This window comes from Coregonus clupeaformis, chromosome 33, assembly GCF_020615455.1.
Source record: "Coregonus clupeaformis isolate EN_2021a chromosome 33, ASM2061545v1, whole genome shotgun sequence".
Classification (NCBI taxonomy): domain Eukaryota; kingdom Metazoa; phylum Chordata; class Actinopteri; order Salmoniformes; family Salmonidae; genus Coregonus; species Coregonus clupeaformis.
The window spans coordinates 17,633,050-17,648,545 of record NC_059224.1 but is presented as its reverse complement, the minus strand read 5'-3'; the positions used below and the strand labels follow the sequence as shown (position 1 = coordinate 17,648,545).

General features: G+C 42.6%; 1 protein-coding gene across 2 annotated transcripts; it reads right to left on the bottom strand.

The window, feature by feature from the left end:
* LOC121548718 (beta-soluble NSF attachment protein) lies at positions 1–9,070 on the bottom strand. Of its 2 annotated transcripts, XM_041860254.2 has the most exons (10): positions 8,863–9,070; positions 6,452–6,531; positions 5,926–6,042; positions 3,464–3,510; positions 2,855–2,932; positions 2,489–2,629; positions 2,247–2,351; positions 2,083–2,151; positions 1,502–1,552; positions 1–1,294 (listed from the first exon to the last, which is right to left on the bottom strand). In XM_041860254.2, the coding sequence occupies exons 1-10, from the start codon at positions 8,958–8,960 to the stop codon at positions 1,193–1,195; spliced, it is 888 nt and encodes a 295-aa protein (XP_041716188.1). In that variant the 5' UTR covers positions 8,961–9,070; the 3' UTR covers positions 1–1,192. The 2 variants fall into 2 exon arrangements, with proteins under 2 accessions (XP_041716188.1, XP_041716189.1); XM_041860255.2 differs by lacking the exons at positions 3,464–3,510; positions 8,863–9,070 and having other exon boundaries at positions 6,452–6,525.
* Positions 9,071–15,496: the final 6,426 nt, after the last annotated feature.

The window sequence follows — 15,496 nt, the reverse complement described above, 5'->3', positions numbered from 1 at the left end:
CATGATAGATATGTCTTTATTTCTGTTCATTCTCAGACCAAATAAAAAGAAGAGCACTATGCTATCTGAAAGAAGCTTGATATGCAGGCTGACTGCTATAAACTACACACACAATGACATGCAGCTCTGCTAGTGGCCAGCAGGACGGTGCACTAGTATACACCAACATGGTTACAACTTCACAACACATCGACATGAGTTACACTGAAATAACACGCTGGAGTTTAGAAGTGACACTGCTCTGACAAGAGGGCAAGGGACTTTCTTTGCTTTTTTCCTGGCTCTGCATTAAAAAATAAAATAAAATTACAAGCAGAATTAGGAAGTCACCTCACATTGGCAGATTAACCAAAACATTTGTAAAGATGATATTTGTAGAGAACACCCTCGTAAATAATACAGAATAAGAAATGATATGGGAAAAATATAAAAAAAAAACAAAGCCAACTTTGGATACTGCATTTCCAATATGCTTTCTGGTCATGTCTTGATTGTCTAACTTTAATGTGTATCAATTGTCCTTGTCAAGAATAAGAATACATTTTTCCTGGGTGTTTTGGATATGAAACAATTAATTGTCATCACTCAGGCTGGAATACTTTAGTTTACAAGAACCATTTATGATATTGAAGTAATGGACATCTCCTTTTTAAATCCCTTTAAGACATTTAAGTTGGAAGCCAAGGAAAGACAATGGAAATAATCATACATTCACAAATCAAAAAAATGCTCACAAACTCATAAAAGTAATCTTTAAATATATTTAAATACTAATTTCTAGATAAGTCACATATGCTGAACCTATAGAATAATGAATTACAACTGTACAAATCATGCAGTGTTTATGCTCTCAATAGTAACATCAGTGATTATGCGTTAGTACAGCATCTATCCTCCATTAAGAGGTATGACTGTAGATTCACATCCTAACTAGGGTTTGGCGATATTAACTTCATATAATAGAATTCAACATTATAACATTCAGAATTAACAGGGTACACATACTCATCTACAGATTCTCTATAGGCCTACAAATTGCAGCTTAAGTTAACTTGTAACTAACTCATACTGTAAATATAAGAACCTGGACAGTCATTGCACAAAAACAATATGGTATGAGGGAGTAAGGGGGGAGAGGGGGTGGCATGCCATGATGTGTGCCCCTGTGGTGATATGTTCCCCCGGTGTAGTCTCACTTCAGGTCCCCCTCGTCCCCCTGGATGGTCTTCTTGATGCGCAGCAGCATTGTGGTCTGCCATTGGTCCAGACGAGAGATGGAGTCAAACTCTTTAATCTGAGGAGGGAGGGAATAAGATGAAGTCTAAGAACCTGTTCAAATACAAAAGAAATCAATCCTTTTTTCCCCCCATTAAAATAATTACTGATCTTGCATGACTGTAATCGTGAAAAGACATGTACTGGAGACCTGGCTTTCACCAATTCAATTATAAGTAACGACAAAGCAGTTAGCCTGGTGAATCAATCCAAAATGAAGACTTACTGCTTCTGTGAAAGCTTCGCAGTTCTGTTCCTCATGAGCGTCCAGGAGTTTCTGTAAAACAACAGTGATTTAAGGTTGTCAGGTGGCTTCCGCAAAATGGCTGTCGTGCATCAGAGGTAGGTGTTTTACATTGGTAGTGGACAACATACGTCATACTATGCAAGTGCGTTGCGATATAATGAACTGTACACATTGTACTGTAACTTCAATCCATTACCCTAACCAACACCATAAAGCGGTGCTCCTGAACTGGAAGCCCACAGGTGATTTTATTTGGCCCCCCAAGTTTTCTGAGCAAAAAATAAAACAATGTTTTCTTTTATAAATTTTTTATTGCGGACATAAGACTTTCAAAACACCAGCAAATCGGAAATCTGTTCCAAAGTATTCCCACGCATATTGAGACGTGATCGTATACTAATGTAAGCAAGGTTTGAAATTATGTTTTTTGTCAAATATATCTGGCCCCCGACCATCCGTTTAAGAAAAACATCTGCCCGTGGCTGAATCTAGTTGATGATCCCTGACATAAAGGGATACAATTAACAAATAGAAGGCTTTCGATGGAGTCACTGACCTACCTTCAACAGTTTGCACTCTCTTGAGTCGGAAAAGGCTGGGAACATCTCCTCGTACTTCTCCACAGCAAGCTGCAGAAATGAATGATAGATTACTGCTTCATTTAATCAGAAAAGGACTGAACCCTCTGGTCTAGTGGACATGATGCTGCTAATTGCTAACTGACCTTAGCGTTGAGTTCATCCACGATGAAGTGACATAGAGAGGCTTTAAAGAAGTACTCTTTGGCGCTGTATTTCAGCAGGGGGTTATCCATGGTGCTGGATCCCACCTGGAGAGACACGCACACAAACATTGTTGATTCACTGTGTTCATCAATTTAATTGGGAAACCACTAATATACAAATCAGTTTCTGTTCAGACACACACATGCACACACAAGCATGCATGCAGAGGTGGGACACACACCTGTTCGTAGATCTCGATGGCCTTGGCGTACTGTTCCAACTGAGCGGCGTAGGCCCCCACCTTCAGCAGACACTTGTTGGCAGAACTGTTGGACTCCTCTCCTTTGTAGTAGTCTGCTGCCTGCTCATAGTGGGCGATGGCCTAGACCAGGACCAGGGAGAATGGGAAACCAAAACAGTTTTGAGTAAAGATCAAGAAAACGCAAAGGAATTTTCATTCTAATGTACCAACATATTTTTTTTAATCACCAATAAGGAAATGAAACTGTGAAATTGGTAAGCTATTCCATATCATGTATTTTACTCTTGCTATACACAGACTAACACCTTATTAGTCCATATACTACGACACAACATTAAAACGTACCTTCTCTATATCCACCAGTTCTGACTCGTAGATCTCTGCGATGGTGATGTGGTGTTTGGCTGCGATGGTGAACCTTCCCTGGACGAGCAAAACACAGGACAGGAATCAATACTGGAGCCGGGAGTTTTACCTTACTAATGTGGCCAGACCAGGAAATACTCTGGGTCCTGATCATTACTAAGTGGCTTTAGACAGAGAAGAGAAATCATTACTAACTGACGTTACGGAGAAGAGCCACTCCAGTCATAAATACAGTTGTAAGTATACAGACAGAAAGTCAAGTCCTTTAACTTAACCTACATGTTGCAGTTGAAATGGCCTTCGTCAGACATTGAGTGTCCACTCCATACTAACAATACAGTACATCACCCTCTTGAAACCGAGAGAGAGGAGCGTCCTCAAGGGGGCTAGGCTACACTATAGGCAGGGTGCTAGTGAGAGAATAGCATTGGAAATACAGAGGAGAACAGGCATTATCAGAACATTTTTACAACTACGGCTAAAAGGATCAATCCTGACAAGTAAAACAATCTGTGATGACGTTGACACATGACAATGCATTATATGGTTCTGGCCAAGCATGTCCCGGTCTGTGAGCGTCTGTCTTACCATGTCTGTGTATATATCAACAGCTGCGTTTAAGCACTTGATAGCCTCTATTGGCAGCATTAAAGGAAGAGGGGAGAGTTAGACTGGCAGAGGCAGTATTAGATAAAGTAGGTTAGATACATATTACAACAGAGTCAAAATGTTCACATCCAAAAGGAGGGTTCTGAAAACTGTAAAGAATGAAAGCACAATGAATGCATTACGATTATTTTGTCACCTCTGAGCATCCATTCCCCTTTCTTAGTTTAGGTCAGAATATGTGAGCGGAGCGAGGAGCAGAGCGTGCCCAATTTGACTGGAGCGCAGAGCGAGGAGCAGAGCGTGCCCAATTTGACTGGAGCGCAGAGCGAGGAGCAGAGCGTGCCCAATTTGACTGGAGCGCGGAGCGAGAAGCAGAGCATGCCCAATTTGACTGGAGCGCGGAGCGAGGAGCAGAGCATGCCCAATTTGACTGGAGCGCGGAGCGAGGAGCAGAGCATGCCCAATTTGACTGGAGCGCGGAGCGAGATGCCAGAGGCTAGAGCGTCGGCCTTCTCGCCTGTTCCAAATTCGCTCCAATAGCGTTCACTTCACGGCATGCCCGGCCCAGCATGCATTTGTAGTCTTGTGTGCTGCTATAGCCCCTTGCTTTAGCTACTGTCATGGAGTTAGCTAAATATTTTCATAAAGAAACTAATAAAACACAGCGGTGCAAAATTAAGGTGACTTACAAAGATGAGGACCAAGAGAGGGAGTGCGGTGATGTAGTGTCCACAACTAAATAATCATTGTGGAATCTGAAAAGACACTTATCCTAAAAGCATGATGGTGTGCTTACTTTGTGCACATGCTAAAAGAAAGGAACAAGGTGGGTAGCTAATTAAGTGTGTCATTGTAGCAAAGTATTTATAAACAAAAAATCCGATCTCTTAAAAGTTTCCTTCATTTTTGTTCTATTATCTATATACAATAGGCCATAATTGATTTTGTCCCAATAGGCCCTGGCACATTCCAACTTTCAAGGAGCTTTCTGTTTTGATTGGGTTATTTTGCCTAAAGACCTTTAGGACTACCTATAAAAATAAAAATAAACTATATCCCTGTCCAGCCTGGTAAGAGTGACCAGAAGGGTGTTTAGCATCCCCAGTGGCTCTGCAAGTGTGGAGAGGATATTCAGTTCCTTCTTCGGCTCCCTGTCTGGCTCCTGACCTATTTAGTGTTTATTTGCTGTTTAATACGACATGTAGCCTATTTGAAATGATGAGCACTTCTTACATTCAACTTTTCATGTTTATAATAATACTTTTCATTCAAATCATATGGTTTGGTTTCAATACTTCAAAACCAAATGGTAGGTCTAGGTAGTCACAAGCATTGATGGGTGTTGGTTAAATTGTGATTTTAATGAATGGAGCGAATTTGGAGTGGCAGTTTCTTTCCTGTGAGCGAGGAGCATTTTTTAGCGGAATGGTTGGAAAGGACTTCCGACCGCTCAACTCCGCTCACATACTCTGGTTTAGGTTATCATCTGGAAATGCCATAAATCCTATATAATAATATTAATTGTATTGTACTCCAGGGTTAGTTCAAAGTTACATAATATTCAATCGTATAATTTATCCTTGTGGCTGGCTGTGTATTTAATCTAGCTAGGAGGATATATGCTAGGCTACAGTAGGCTATAATTCAATCACCACCACTGCTGGTGGGTGGGTGGCAACCGGGGTTTATTCATAAAATCCACTTCCAGTCAGACAGCATGGTAGACTAACCTCAATAATAACCATCCCAGGGTTGGGACTCCAGCCCCACAGCTCTACAGTATTAATCATACCAAAGGTGGAGAGGAGGGAGCACTGGCGAGCTACTCAATTCTACTCCATTCAGTTCAATAGATAGTTATTGTATGGTACTCAAGTACAATTGGTTTGCAATATAGTCAGAGTAATATAGCAGGGCTCTATCTCCTCTGATCTAACCCTGGGGAAGAATATGATTGGCCCACGTCAGATACAAACAGACAACCTATACAGGGTGGCCTGATTTCTGACACACTACAAGAGACGGGGACTTATCACGTGTGTGTCACTAAGAAAGGACTGGAATTGTCCCTGTAGACCTGCTTCTCCGTAGAGCCCAGTCTGCTCCAGTTACAGTTCTAGAACCTCAACTCCCACTGCTGCCTGTGGATCTATCTGACTGACACATCCCACTGACTTCTATTAGCCCTGAGAAATGAACACCCAACATCAGATTCACTACGTTATTTGCTGCTTTCATAAGGGACAAAAATGTAGAAAATGGAAGTTAAAGCAGGCTGTTTGGGGAGAATTACTGCAGTCTAGTGACTGATTGTGTGGTGTATGTTCATCTCTGGTTCTTTTTACTATCTTCTGCACGGACTGTATGTATTTCATCATGTTACCCTGCTTGCTGACCACATTAGATTGATTGATTGATTGATTGTGTGGTGTGTGTCTCACCGTTGGGGTCAGACTTTTTGAAGGCGTTTCCTGCATCGATGAAGCTGGTGGCCGAGTCGTGTTTGTTCTGGAGCTGCATGTGGATCCGGGCCGCCTGGCAGAACGCATTACCAGCAGCTGGAGAGACAGAACGACACACACGTAACCGCAACATGAAGAACATTCTTTGGGCCTTGTTCCTCGAGGCCCTCCAAGAATAGTGCTGCGCTACTACAGATGTAATCACACAGCTAAAATGACTCAACTGCAATGACTCCCTCCCGCCACACAGAGGGCAGCAGGCAGCACACACTGCCATGGTCTTCCATGCGTGTAGGCTACTGGAAATTACAGACATCTCGCCTATCTACAGAGTCAACTGGAAAAAGGACAACTGAGTCTTCCTAAACTGACAGCATTTAAATAACGTTTGTTTTAATTACAACCTTCGTCAAAAATGCACACAATGACACGCAATGACTAATGGGCGAATCATTCCATCAAGGTCAACCGTGTTTAGTGTGAAATAGAGCAGACAGAAGTGTACCGTTCCAGTTCTTGGCCATCTTGAACATGTTAGCTGCTCTGCAGTACATCTCACATGCCTCCTCAACTTTATGAGGTCCGCTGTAGAGAGAAAAATACATAGGATTAACAGACCACGACACAATGTGGTCGAAAATACCAGAAAATGCAGTGCAGTGCTTTCATCAACCAAGCACTTTCTATTCACCAGGCCCTTATGCTGCTTAGAGTGAAGACATCAGTCAGCTGATGTTGGACGGTGATGATATAGATTTCTCTCTGCGATCTACTACCAGACCCGACTCCCTGGGAGTTTCCTCCAGCTGTAGACGAATGATGCTCTGACCAGGATGACGACATTTGGGTGCGTTCGACATTGCAGACGACTTTTAATCTACAAATCACCTTGCATCATAAATAACTACTCAATATTATTTGTAGATCAGTCAGCTTGTCTCAATTTACCGATGATACATCACGGTTTGGATGCACTCGAAAAAAGCTATTGTCTTTATCATACAGGCACCCTGAGCATACAGTGGACAGTGGAGTAGACATGTTGTGGGTTACTTCTTAGACTTAAAGCAACAACGCACTGAGCCATAGTCCCATCTCACACACTCTCCTTAGCCTGATCAAAACAGAAATCACCGTCCACACCACAGTTCACTGATCCAATACCCAGTGTCACTGCCTACTCAAATCAATGTCCTCAATCTGACTGAATCCTGCCCAATCACTCACATAAATAGGACATATTGTACACAGCTGGTGATTAGCAACTCAGTCCAGTCCTTCTAACATCATAGGCCTAACAACCACACGGTTTAATAGAAAGCAGAGGGTTTTTAAAGCCTTCATCAGCGTTCCTCTATTGTGTGTAGATTCAAGATCAAGCAGTCTATGCCGACCCTATGTCAGGCTATGCCGACCCTATGTCAGGCTATGCCGACCCTATGTCAGGCTATGCCGACCCTATGTCGGTCCTTATTTGATGCAGCATACCAGACATCCTTATTTGATGTCTGGCGTGCTGCAAGTTTGACAGCTGTTCCTGTTGATTAGATTTCTAGCTACATGGCCTAGTTGCAGTCAAAAACAGAGTGTTAAATTATATTCAGTCATTGATCGTACCAAATTAAACACTCTCCTGACAATCCACACAGTAACAACGCATTGCTGATGCCAAATGGATATACCTAAAACTGAAAGATCCTAATGGTTTTCCACTGATATAGTACAGTAGAAAGGCTGTACCCTGAGGCCAGACATATAGGGAGGCTTTTCTCTAATGAGGGAGAGTAAGATGTGTCAGATTTAGACCTCTCCCATTACATTGCTTTGAGAGACATTTCATTTAATTAAGAAGACAATTGGATGTCTGCCAGGAACTGAATGCAGTAAGTCTTAGTGTATGTACACCAAATGTATCATATGCAACAGTATTCTTCTGTTCACTAATATTGTATGGTACCGACAGACAGGCAACAGGCAACAATAGGCTGCTAAATATAGGATCCTCCCAAGTCTGGCTGGCTAGATGCACCAGGGACTAACCTGACTGACCTGCATTGCAGTGGCCTTAGAATTGGCAGACACCTACTCCTACGTCCTACTATTCTATTGGAATAAATTACTGGCAAATGCATTTATAAATATGTCACACAAAGGTGGCATATAGGATTACACTTATAGATATATACACTCATAGAAAGGATTAAAAAAGACAAGACCGAATTGGTGTGCTGTATCAAATTACCCTATATCTTGTGAGTAGGCGTAAAAAAAAATGCAACTAGAACAATTAAAATGTATGTATGCAGAGTAATAGCCTGCCATTTGGGCCTTAGCCGTTTTAGCTAGCTTTCATGGCACAGCCTCAGGCCCAAGACTCGTGACCGGCTGCTAAGTTGTTTACATTCACTTGAAAAGGGATTAATTTAGCTGGTTTGTGGTAGACAGTGTCAGTAGCTAAATGTACAGGATGTCCACAAATCATCCAAAAGATGCATAGGTAACGTTAGCTAGTTAACATCCGAGCCACTGCCCAAATTTGACAGATCGCCATTGTCTGCATATTTCAAGGTTTAGATTAGCTGACTAGGTAACATTAGGCAGCTTGCTAATTAGAAGCCTCAATGGCATTGCTAGCTAGCCAAATGGCTAAACTCAGACTTCATGATGATCTAGCTAGCTACTAGCGCGTTCTTTTTATGATACATGTTTACTATGGCACTGAGGTATGTCCCTTAAATACCTATAGTCACAGTGACTTCTTGTAGCATTATATAGCTACATGGCCTGGTGCCAATGATTAATATCTAACGATAGCTAAACATAATACCCAGAGAGTTTGATTTAGCATGCTTACTGATGATGCGCTAGCTAACGTTAGCTGTATTGACATCGTTCTTGCTACTGCAGCGTTCTTACCCAAACATGCCTCCCAAGAACGAGCCAGAAGTTTTCACTTTCTTGTCAGCGTCAGCCATAAGCTGAATCGCTTCCTTCTCTTTCCCCGAGTTGTCCATTTTCTGATTATAACAGTGCAAATACTAGCTAGCTAACAGTCAGAGAGTACCCGCATCAGGTTCTAGTAATGAAGGATTACCGTCGATGGTTTTATTTAGCGTAGGCGTGCCCTTGCAGTAGTAGCCAAGTGAATCATGGGACTGAGTTTCCGTCTAGGCAAAAAACGTTACCTTTATGTGTAGTTAAACTACAACTCCCATCTGAAAAATGTATACGTTAAAGCCCAGACACATTTCTGATTTTAGAATATAAGAGACGTCTGGTAAATGTGTATCAGGATTTTGTGGCCATTTACACAGATGGTTCAAAAGATCCAAGGACAGGACGTACTGGGTCAGCATTTGTAGTGCAGGAATGTGGGGTGGAAGTCAGGAAACGTATTACAGATCATCTGGCTGTATATACGGCGGAGCTGATGGCCATACTGTTGGCCTTGCAGTGGGTGGAGGAAGTTAAACCAGACAGAATAGTTATTTGCTCTGATTCATGTGCAGTGTTAATGAGTCTCCAGTCCTTTAGCTCACGTAGCAGACAATACCTGCTTTATGAGGTGCTACAAACCCATGGCAGGATTAAACAGATGGGTATTCAGATAAGATTTACTTGGGTTCCAGCCCATGTGGGGGTGGAGGGGAACGAGGCAGTAGATGAACAGGCTATACAAGCACTTAGTAGTGGGGATGTTGATGTTGAAGTGTCAATGAGCAAGGCAGAGGCAAAAAGACTGATATATACAGTGATGGTGCAGAGATGGCAGGAGCAGTGGAATAGAAATAATAAGGGAAGGCATTTATTTCAAGTACAGAGGAAATTCAGGGAGGGGAGGACGGCAGGAAGGGACAGAAGAGAGGAGGCTATTTTTACAAGATTAAGGGTGGGACACAGCCAGTTGAATAAGACATTAAACGTGATAGGAAAGCATCCATTAGGAAAGTGGGATTATTGTCAGGAAATAGAGAGTGTGGAGCATGTATTACTACAGTATGGGCAGTATCAGAGGGAAAGAGAGAGGATGAGATTTAGTATGAGTGAGAAGGGGATACAGGAAATTAGTTTAAAGAGTATATTGAGCAGAACGTCATTAGATATAGTCTCAAATATTTTGTTATCTTTTTTAAGAGAAACGGGGTTGGCAGGTAGGATTTAGTTTCTCCCTGTTTCTGGCCCACATTCCAGTACGGTAGGTGGCGGTAATGCACCATACCGTTGGATGCCAACCGCCGATAAACCCCACTGAAGAAGAAGAAGAAGAAGAAGAAGCTTAGAATAAAGCAAATTCTTGGAAGCAAAATACACTACATGACCAAAAGTTTGTGGACACCTTCTCGTCGAACATTTTATTCAAAATTCATGGGCATTAATATGGAGTTGGTTCCCCTTTGCTGCTATAACAGCCTCCACTCTTCTGGGAAGGCTTTCCACTAGATGTTGGAACATTGCTGCGGGGACTTGCTTCCATTCAACCACAAGAGCATTAGTGAGGTCAGGCAGGGCACTGATGTTGGGCAATTAGGCCTGGCTCGCTGTCGCCGTTCCAATTCATCCCAAAGGTGTTTGATGGAGTTGAGCTCAGGGCTCTGTACAGGCCAGTCAAGTTCTTCCACACCGATCTCGACAAACCATTTCTGTGGACCTCGCTTTGTGCACAGGGGCATTGTCATGCTTAAACAGGAAAAGGCCTTCCCCAAACTGCTGCCACAAAGTTGGAAGCACAGAATCGTCTAGAATGTCACTTCACTGGAACTAAGGGGCCTAGCCCGAACCATGAAAAACAGCCTGTGAGCATTATTCCTCCTCCATAAAACTTTACAGTTGGCACTATGCATTGAGGCAGGTAGCTTTCTCCTGGCAGCCGCCAAACCCAGATTAGTTCATAGGACTGCCAGATGGTGAAGCGTGATCCATCACTCCAGAGAACGCATTTCCACTGCTCAAGAGTCCAATGGTGGCGAGCATTACGCCACTCCAACCGACGCTTGGCATTGCGCATGGTGATCTTAGGCTTGTGTGCGGCTGCTCAGCCATGGAAACCAATTTCATGAAGCTCCTGAAGAACAGTTATTGTGCTGACGTTGCTTCCAGAGGCAGTTTGGTACTCAAAGTGAGTGTTGCAACCGAGGACAGACGATTTTTACACGCTTCACCACTAAGCGGTCCCATTCTGTGAGCTTGTGTGTACTACCACTTCGCGACTGAGCCGTTGTTGCTCCTAGACATTTCCACTTGACAATATCAGCACTTACAGTTGACCAGGGCAGCTCTAGCAGGGCATACATTTGACTTACTGACTTGTTGGAAAGGTGGCATCCTATAACAGTGCCACATTGAAAGTCGCTGAGCTCTTCAGTAAGGCCATTCTACTGCCAATGTTTGTCTATGGAGATTGCATTGTTGTGTGCTCGATTTTATATACCTGTCAGCAACGGGTGTGGCTGAAATAGCCGAATCCACTCATTTGAAGGGGTGTCCACATACTTTTGTATATATAGAGTAGCTCCTATCATCATACTGAGAAATTAACAGAGAAGGTTTGAGTCTGTTTCCATCATTGAACACTAGGGAGCGATAAAACCATGGGTAAAACACTACACCACTACCACAAACCACCCGTCAAGATGAAATGGGCGTGCCGTGCATTTAACTAAAGTTAAATATTCCCCTTATCTTCTCCATCTGCATTCTGAATGAACTGGATTGATAAGTGCGAAATGCCAACGTTAGCAGTAGTGCAGATGAAGGGACGAAGCCACATTAGACACCCAGGACTTGCTCAAATGTATGTCTCTCTGTGTGTGTGTGTGTGTGTGTGTGTGTGTGTGTGTGTGTGTGTGTGTGTGTGTGTGTGTGTGTGTGTGTGTGTGTGTGTGTGTGTGTGTGTGTGTGTGTGTGTTACTCTGGCTGCGTTTAAACCAATGTGTATAAACCCTGGATGACTGACAGGGGGCGCTGTATTGAAGACACCGCGAAGCCATGTTGGTACATTTTGGAAGCTATAGAAATGCATTTATTAACGTCTACATTCGTTTTTGACACGTGTATTCTATTACAGACACCTTAATGCATACTTTGAAATTATATTATGTGAGTTCAACATACAAATAAAAACATTTTCCTTAAAGTATTTATTTTTAGAGTAGTGTTACTGTCCCCACTACAAACAAAAAAAATACTTAAATACATGTAATTTTGTCCTTGAAACATTCAATTGAAATACTGTAGAATTCCATTAATTCCTATGGAGGTCTGCTCCTACTGGGGAGTGACAATATGGCTGACAGGTGGATTCAAGGCCTCTCAACAGCCCTAGTACATAGTCTCAGCAATCCAGGTTGTTTTTTGTTGGTATTTTATTAGGATCCCCATTAGCTTTTGCAAAAGCAGCAGCTACTCTTCCTGGGGTCCACACAAAACATGAAACATGACATAATACAGAACATTAATAGACAACAGTTCAAGACAGAAATACATATATATATATTTTTTTTTTTTACAAAAGGCATACGTAGCCTACATATCAATACATACACACAAACTATCTAGGTCAAATAGGGGAGAGGCATTGAGCCGTGAGGTGTTGTTTTATCTGTTTTTTGAAACCAGGTTTACTGTTCACTTGAGCAATATGAGATGGAAGTGCAATAATGGTTCTATATAATACTGTTTAAAAAAAAAAAAAAAAAAAAATTCACCTTTATTTAAGGTCGATTTATCTCCCTCCATTATTTATATAATACTGTACGCTTTCTTGAATTTGTTCTGGATTTGGGGACTGTGAAAAGACCCCTGGTGGCATGTCTGGTGGGGTAAGTGTGTGTGTCAGTTGACTATTTGGGATTTTCAATACAATGTTTCTTATAGAAATAAGGAGTGATGCAGTCAGTCTCTTCTTAACTAGGTATTTCCTTGCAGCACTCGACCACACGACTGGACAATAATCAAGATAAGACAAAACTAGAGCCTGCAGGACTTGCTTTTTGGATTGTGGTGTCAAAAAACAGAGCTTCTCTTTATTACGGACTGACCTCTTCCCATCTTTACAACCATTGAATCTGGTCCTCTGTAGCTCAGCTGGTAGAGCACGGCACTTGTAATGCCAAGGTAGTGGGTTCGATCCCCGGGACCACCCATACACAAAAAAAATGTATGCACGCATGACTGTAAGTCGCTTTGGATAAAAGCGCCTGCTAAATGGCATATTATTATTATATGTTTTGACCATGACAGTTTACAATCTAAGGTAATCCAAGTAATTTAGTCTCCTCAACTTGTTCAACAGCCACACCATTCATTACCAGATTCAGCTGAGGTCTAGAAATTAGGGAAAGATTTGTACCAAATACAATGCTCTTAGTTTTACAGATGTTCAGGACCAGTTTATTACTGGCCACCCTTTCCAAAACAGACTGCAACTCTTTGTTAAGGGTTTCAGTGACTTCATTAGCTGTGGTTGCTGATGCGTATATGGTTGAATCATCAGATACATGGACACACATGCTTTCTTTAATGCCAGTGGCAGGTCATTGGTAAAAATACAAAATAGTAGAGGGCCTAGACATGTTTGATATTAGAGCTTCCATTAAAGAAAACCCTTTGAGTTCTATTAGATACAGTGAGGGAAAAAGTATTTGACCCCCTGCAGAATAACAACAAAAAAATCCAGAAAAACGCATGTAAAAAATGTTATGAATTGATTTGCATTTTAATGAGGGAAATAAGTATTTGACCCCTCTGCAAAACATGACTTAGTACTTGGTGGCAAAACCCTTGTTGGCAATCACAGAGGTCAGACGTTCCTTCTAGTTGGCCACCAGGTTTGCACACATCTCAGGAGGGATTTTGTCCCACTCCTCTTTGCAGATCTTCTTCAAGTCATTAAGGTTTCGAGGCTGACGTTTGGCAACTCGAACCTTCATCTCCCTCCACAGATGTTCTATGGGATTAAGGTCTGGAGACTGGCTAGGCCACTCCAGGACCTTAATGTGCTTCTTCTTGAGCCACTCCTTTGTTGCCTTGGCCGTGTGTTTTGGGTCATTGTCATGCTGGAATACCCATCCACGACCCATTTTCAATGCCCTGGCTGAGGGAAGGAGGTTCTCACCCAAGATTTGACGGTACATGGCCCTGTCCATCGTCCCTTTGATGCGGTGAAGTTGTCCTGTCCCCATAGCAGAAAAACACCCCAAAAGCATAATGTTTCCACCTCCATGTTTGATGGTGGGGATGGTGTTCTTGGGGTCATAGGCAGCATTCCTCCTCCTCCAAACACGGCGAGTTGAGTTGATGCCAAAGGTCGATTTTGGTCTCATCTGACCACAACACTTTCACCCAGTTCTCCTCTGAATCATTCAGATGTTCATTGGAAAACTTCAGACGGGCCTGTATACAGTGGGGAAAAAAAGTATTTAGTCAGCCACCAATTGTGCAAGTCCTCCCACTTAAAAAGATGAGAGAGGCCTGTAATTTTCATCATAGGTACACATCAACTATGACAGACAAATTGAGAAAAAAAATCCAGAAAATCACATTGTAGGATTTTTAATGAATTTATTTGCAAATTATGGTGGAAAATAAGTATTTGGTCACCTACAAACAAGCAAGATTTCTGGCTCTCACAGACCTGTAACTTCTTCTTTAAGAGGCTCCTCTGTCCTCCACTCGTTACCTGTATTAATGGCACCTATTTGAACTTGTTATCAGTATAAAAGACACCTGTCCACAACCTCAAACAGTCACACTCCAAACTCCACTATGGCCAAGACCAAAGAGCTGTCAAAGGACACCAGAAACAAAATTGTAGACCTGCACCAGGCTGGGAAGACTGAATCTGCAATAGGTAAGCAGCTTGGTTTGAAGAAATCAACTGTGGGAGCAATTATTAGGAAATGGAAGACATACAAGACCACTGATAATCTCCCTCGATCTGGGGTTCCACGCAAGATCTCACCCCGTGGGGGTCAAAATGATCACAAGAACGGTGAGCAAAAATCCCAGAACCACACGGGGGGACCTAGTGAATGACCTGCAGAGAGCTGGGACCAAAGTAACAAAGCCTACCATCAGTAACACACTACGCGCCAGGGACTCAAATCCTGCAGTGCCAGACGTGTCCCCCTGCTTAAGCCAGTACATGTCCAGGCCCGTCTGAAGTTTGCTAGAGTGCATTTGGATGATCCAGAAGAGGATTGGGAGAATGTCATATGGTCAGATGAAACCAAAATATAACTTTTTGGTAAAAACTCAACTCGTCGTGTTTGGAGGACAAAGAATGCTGAGTTGCATCCAAAGAACACCATATCTACGGTGAAGCATGGGGGTGGAAACATCATGCTTTGGGGCTGTTTTTCTGCAAAGGGACCAGGACGACTGATCCGTGTAAAGGAAAGAATGAATGGGGCCATGTATCGTGAGATTTTGAGTGAAAACCTCCTTCCATCAGGTCCTCTGTAGCTCAGCTGGTAGAGCACAGCGCTTGTAACGCCAAGGTAGTGGGTTCGATCCCCGGGACCACCCATACACAAAAATGTATGCACGCATG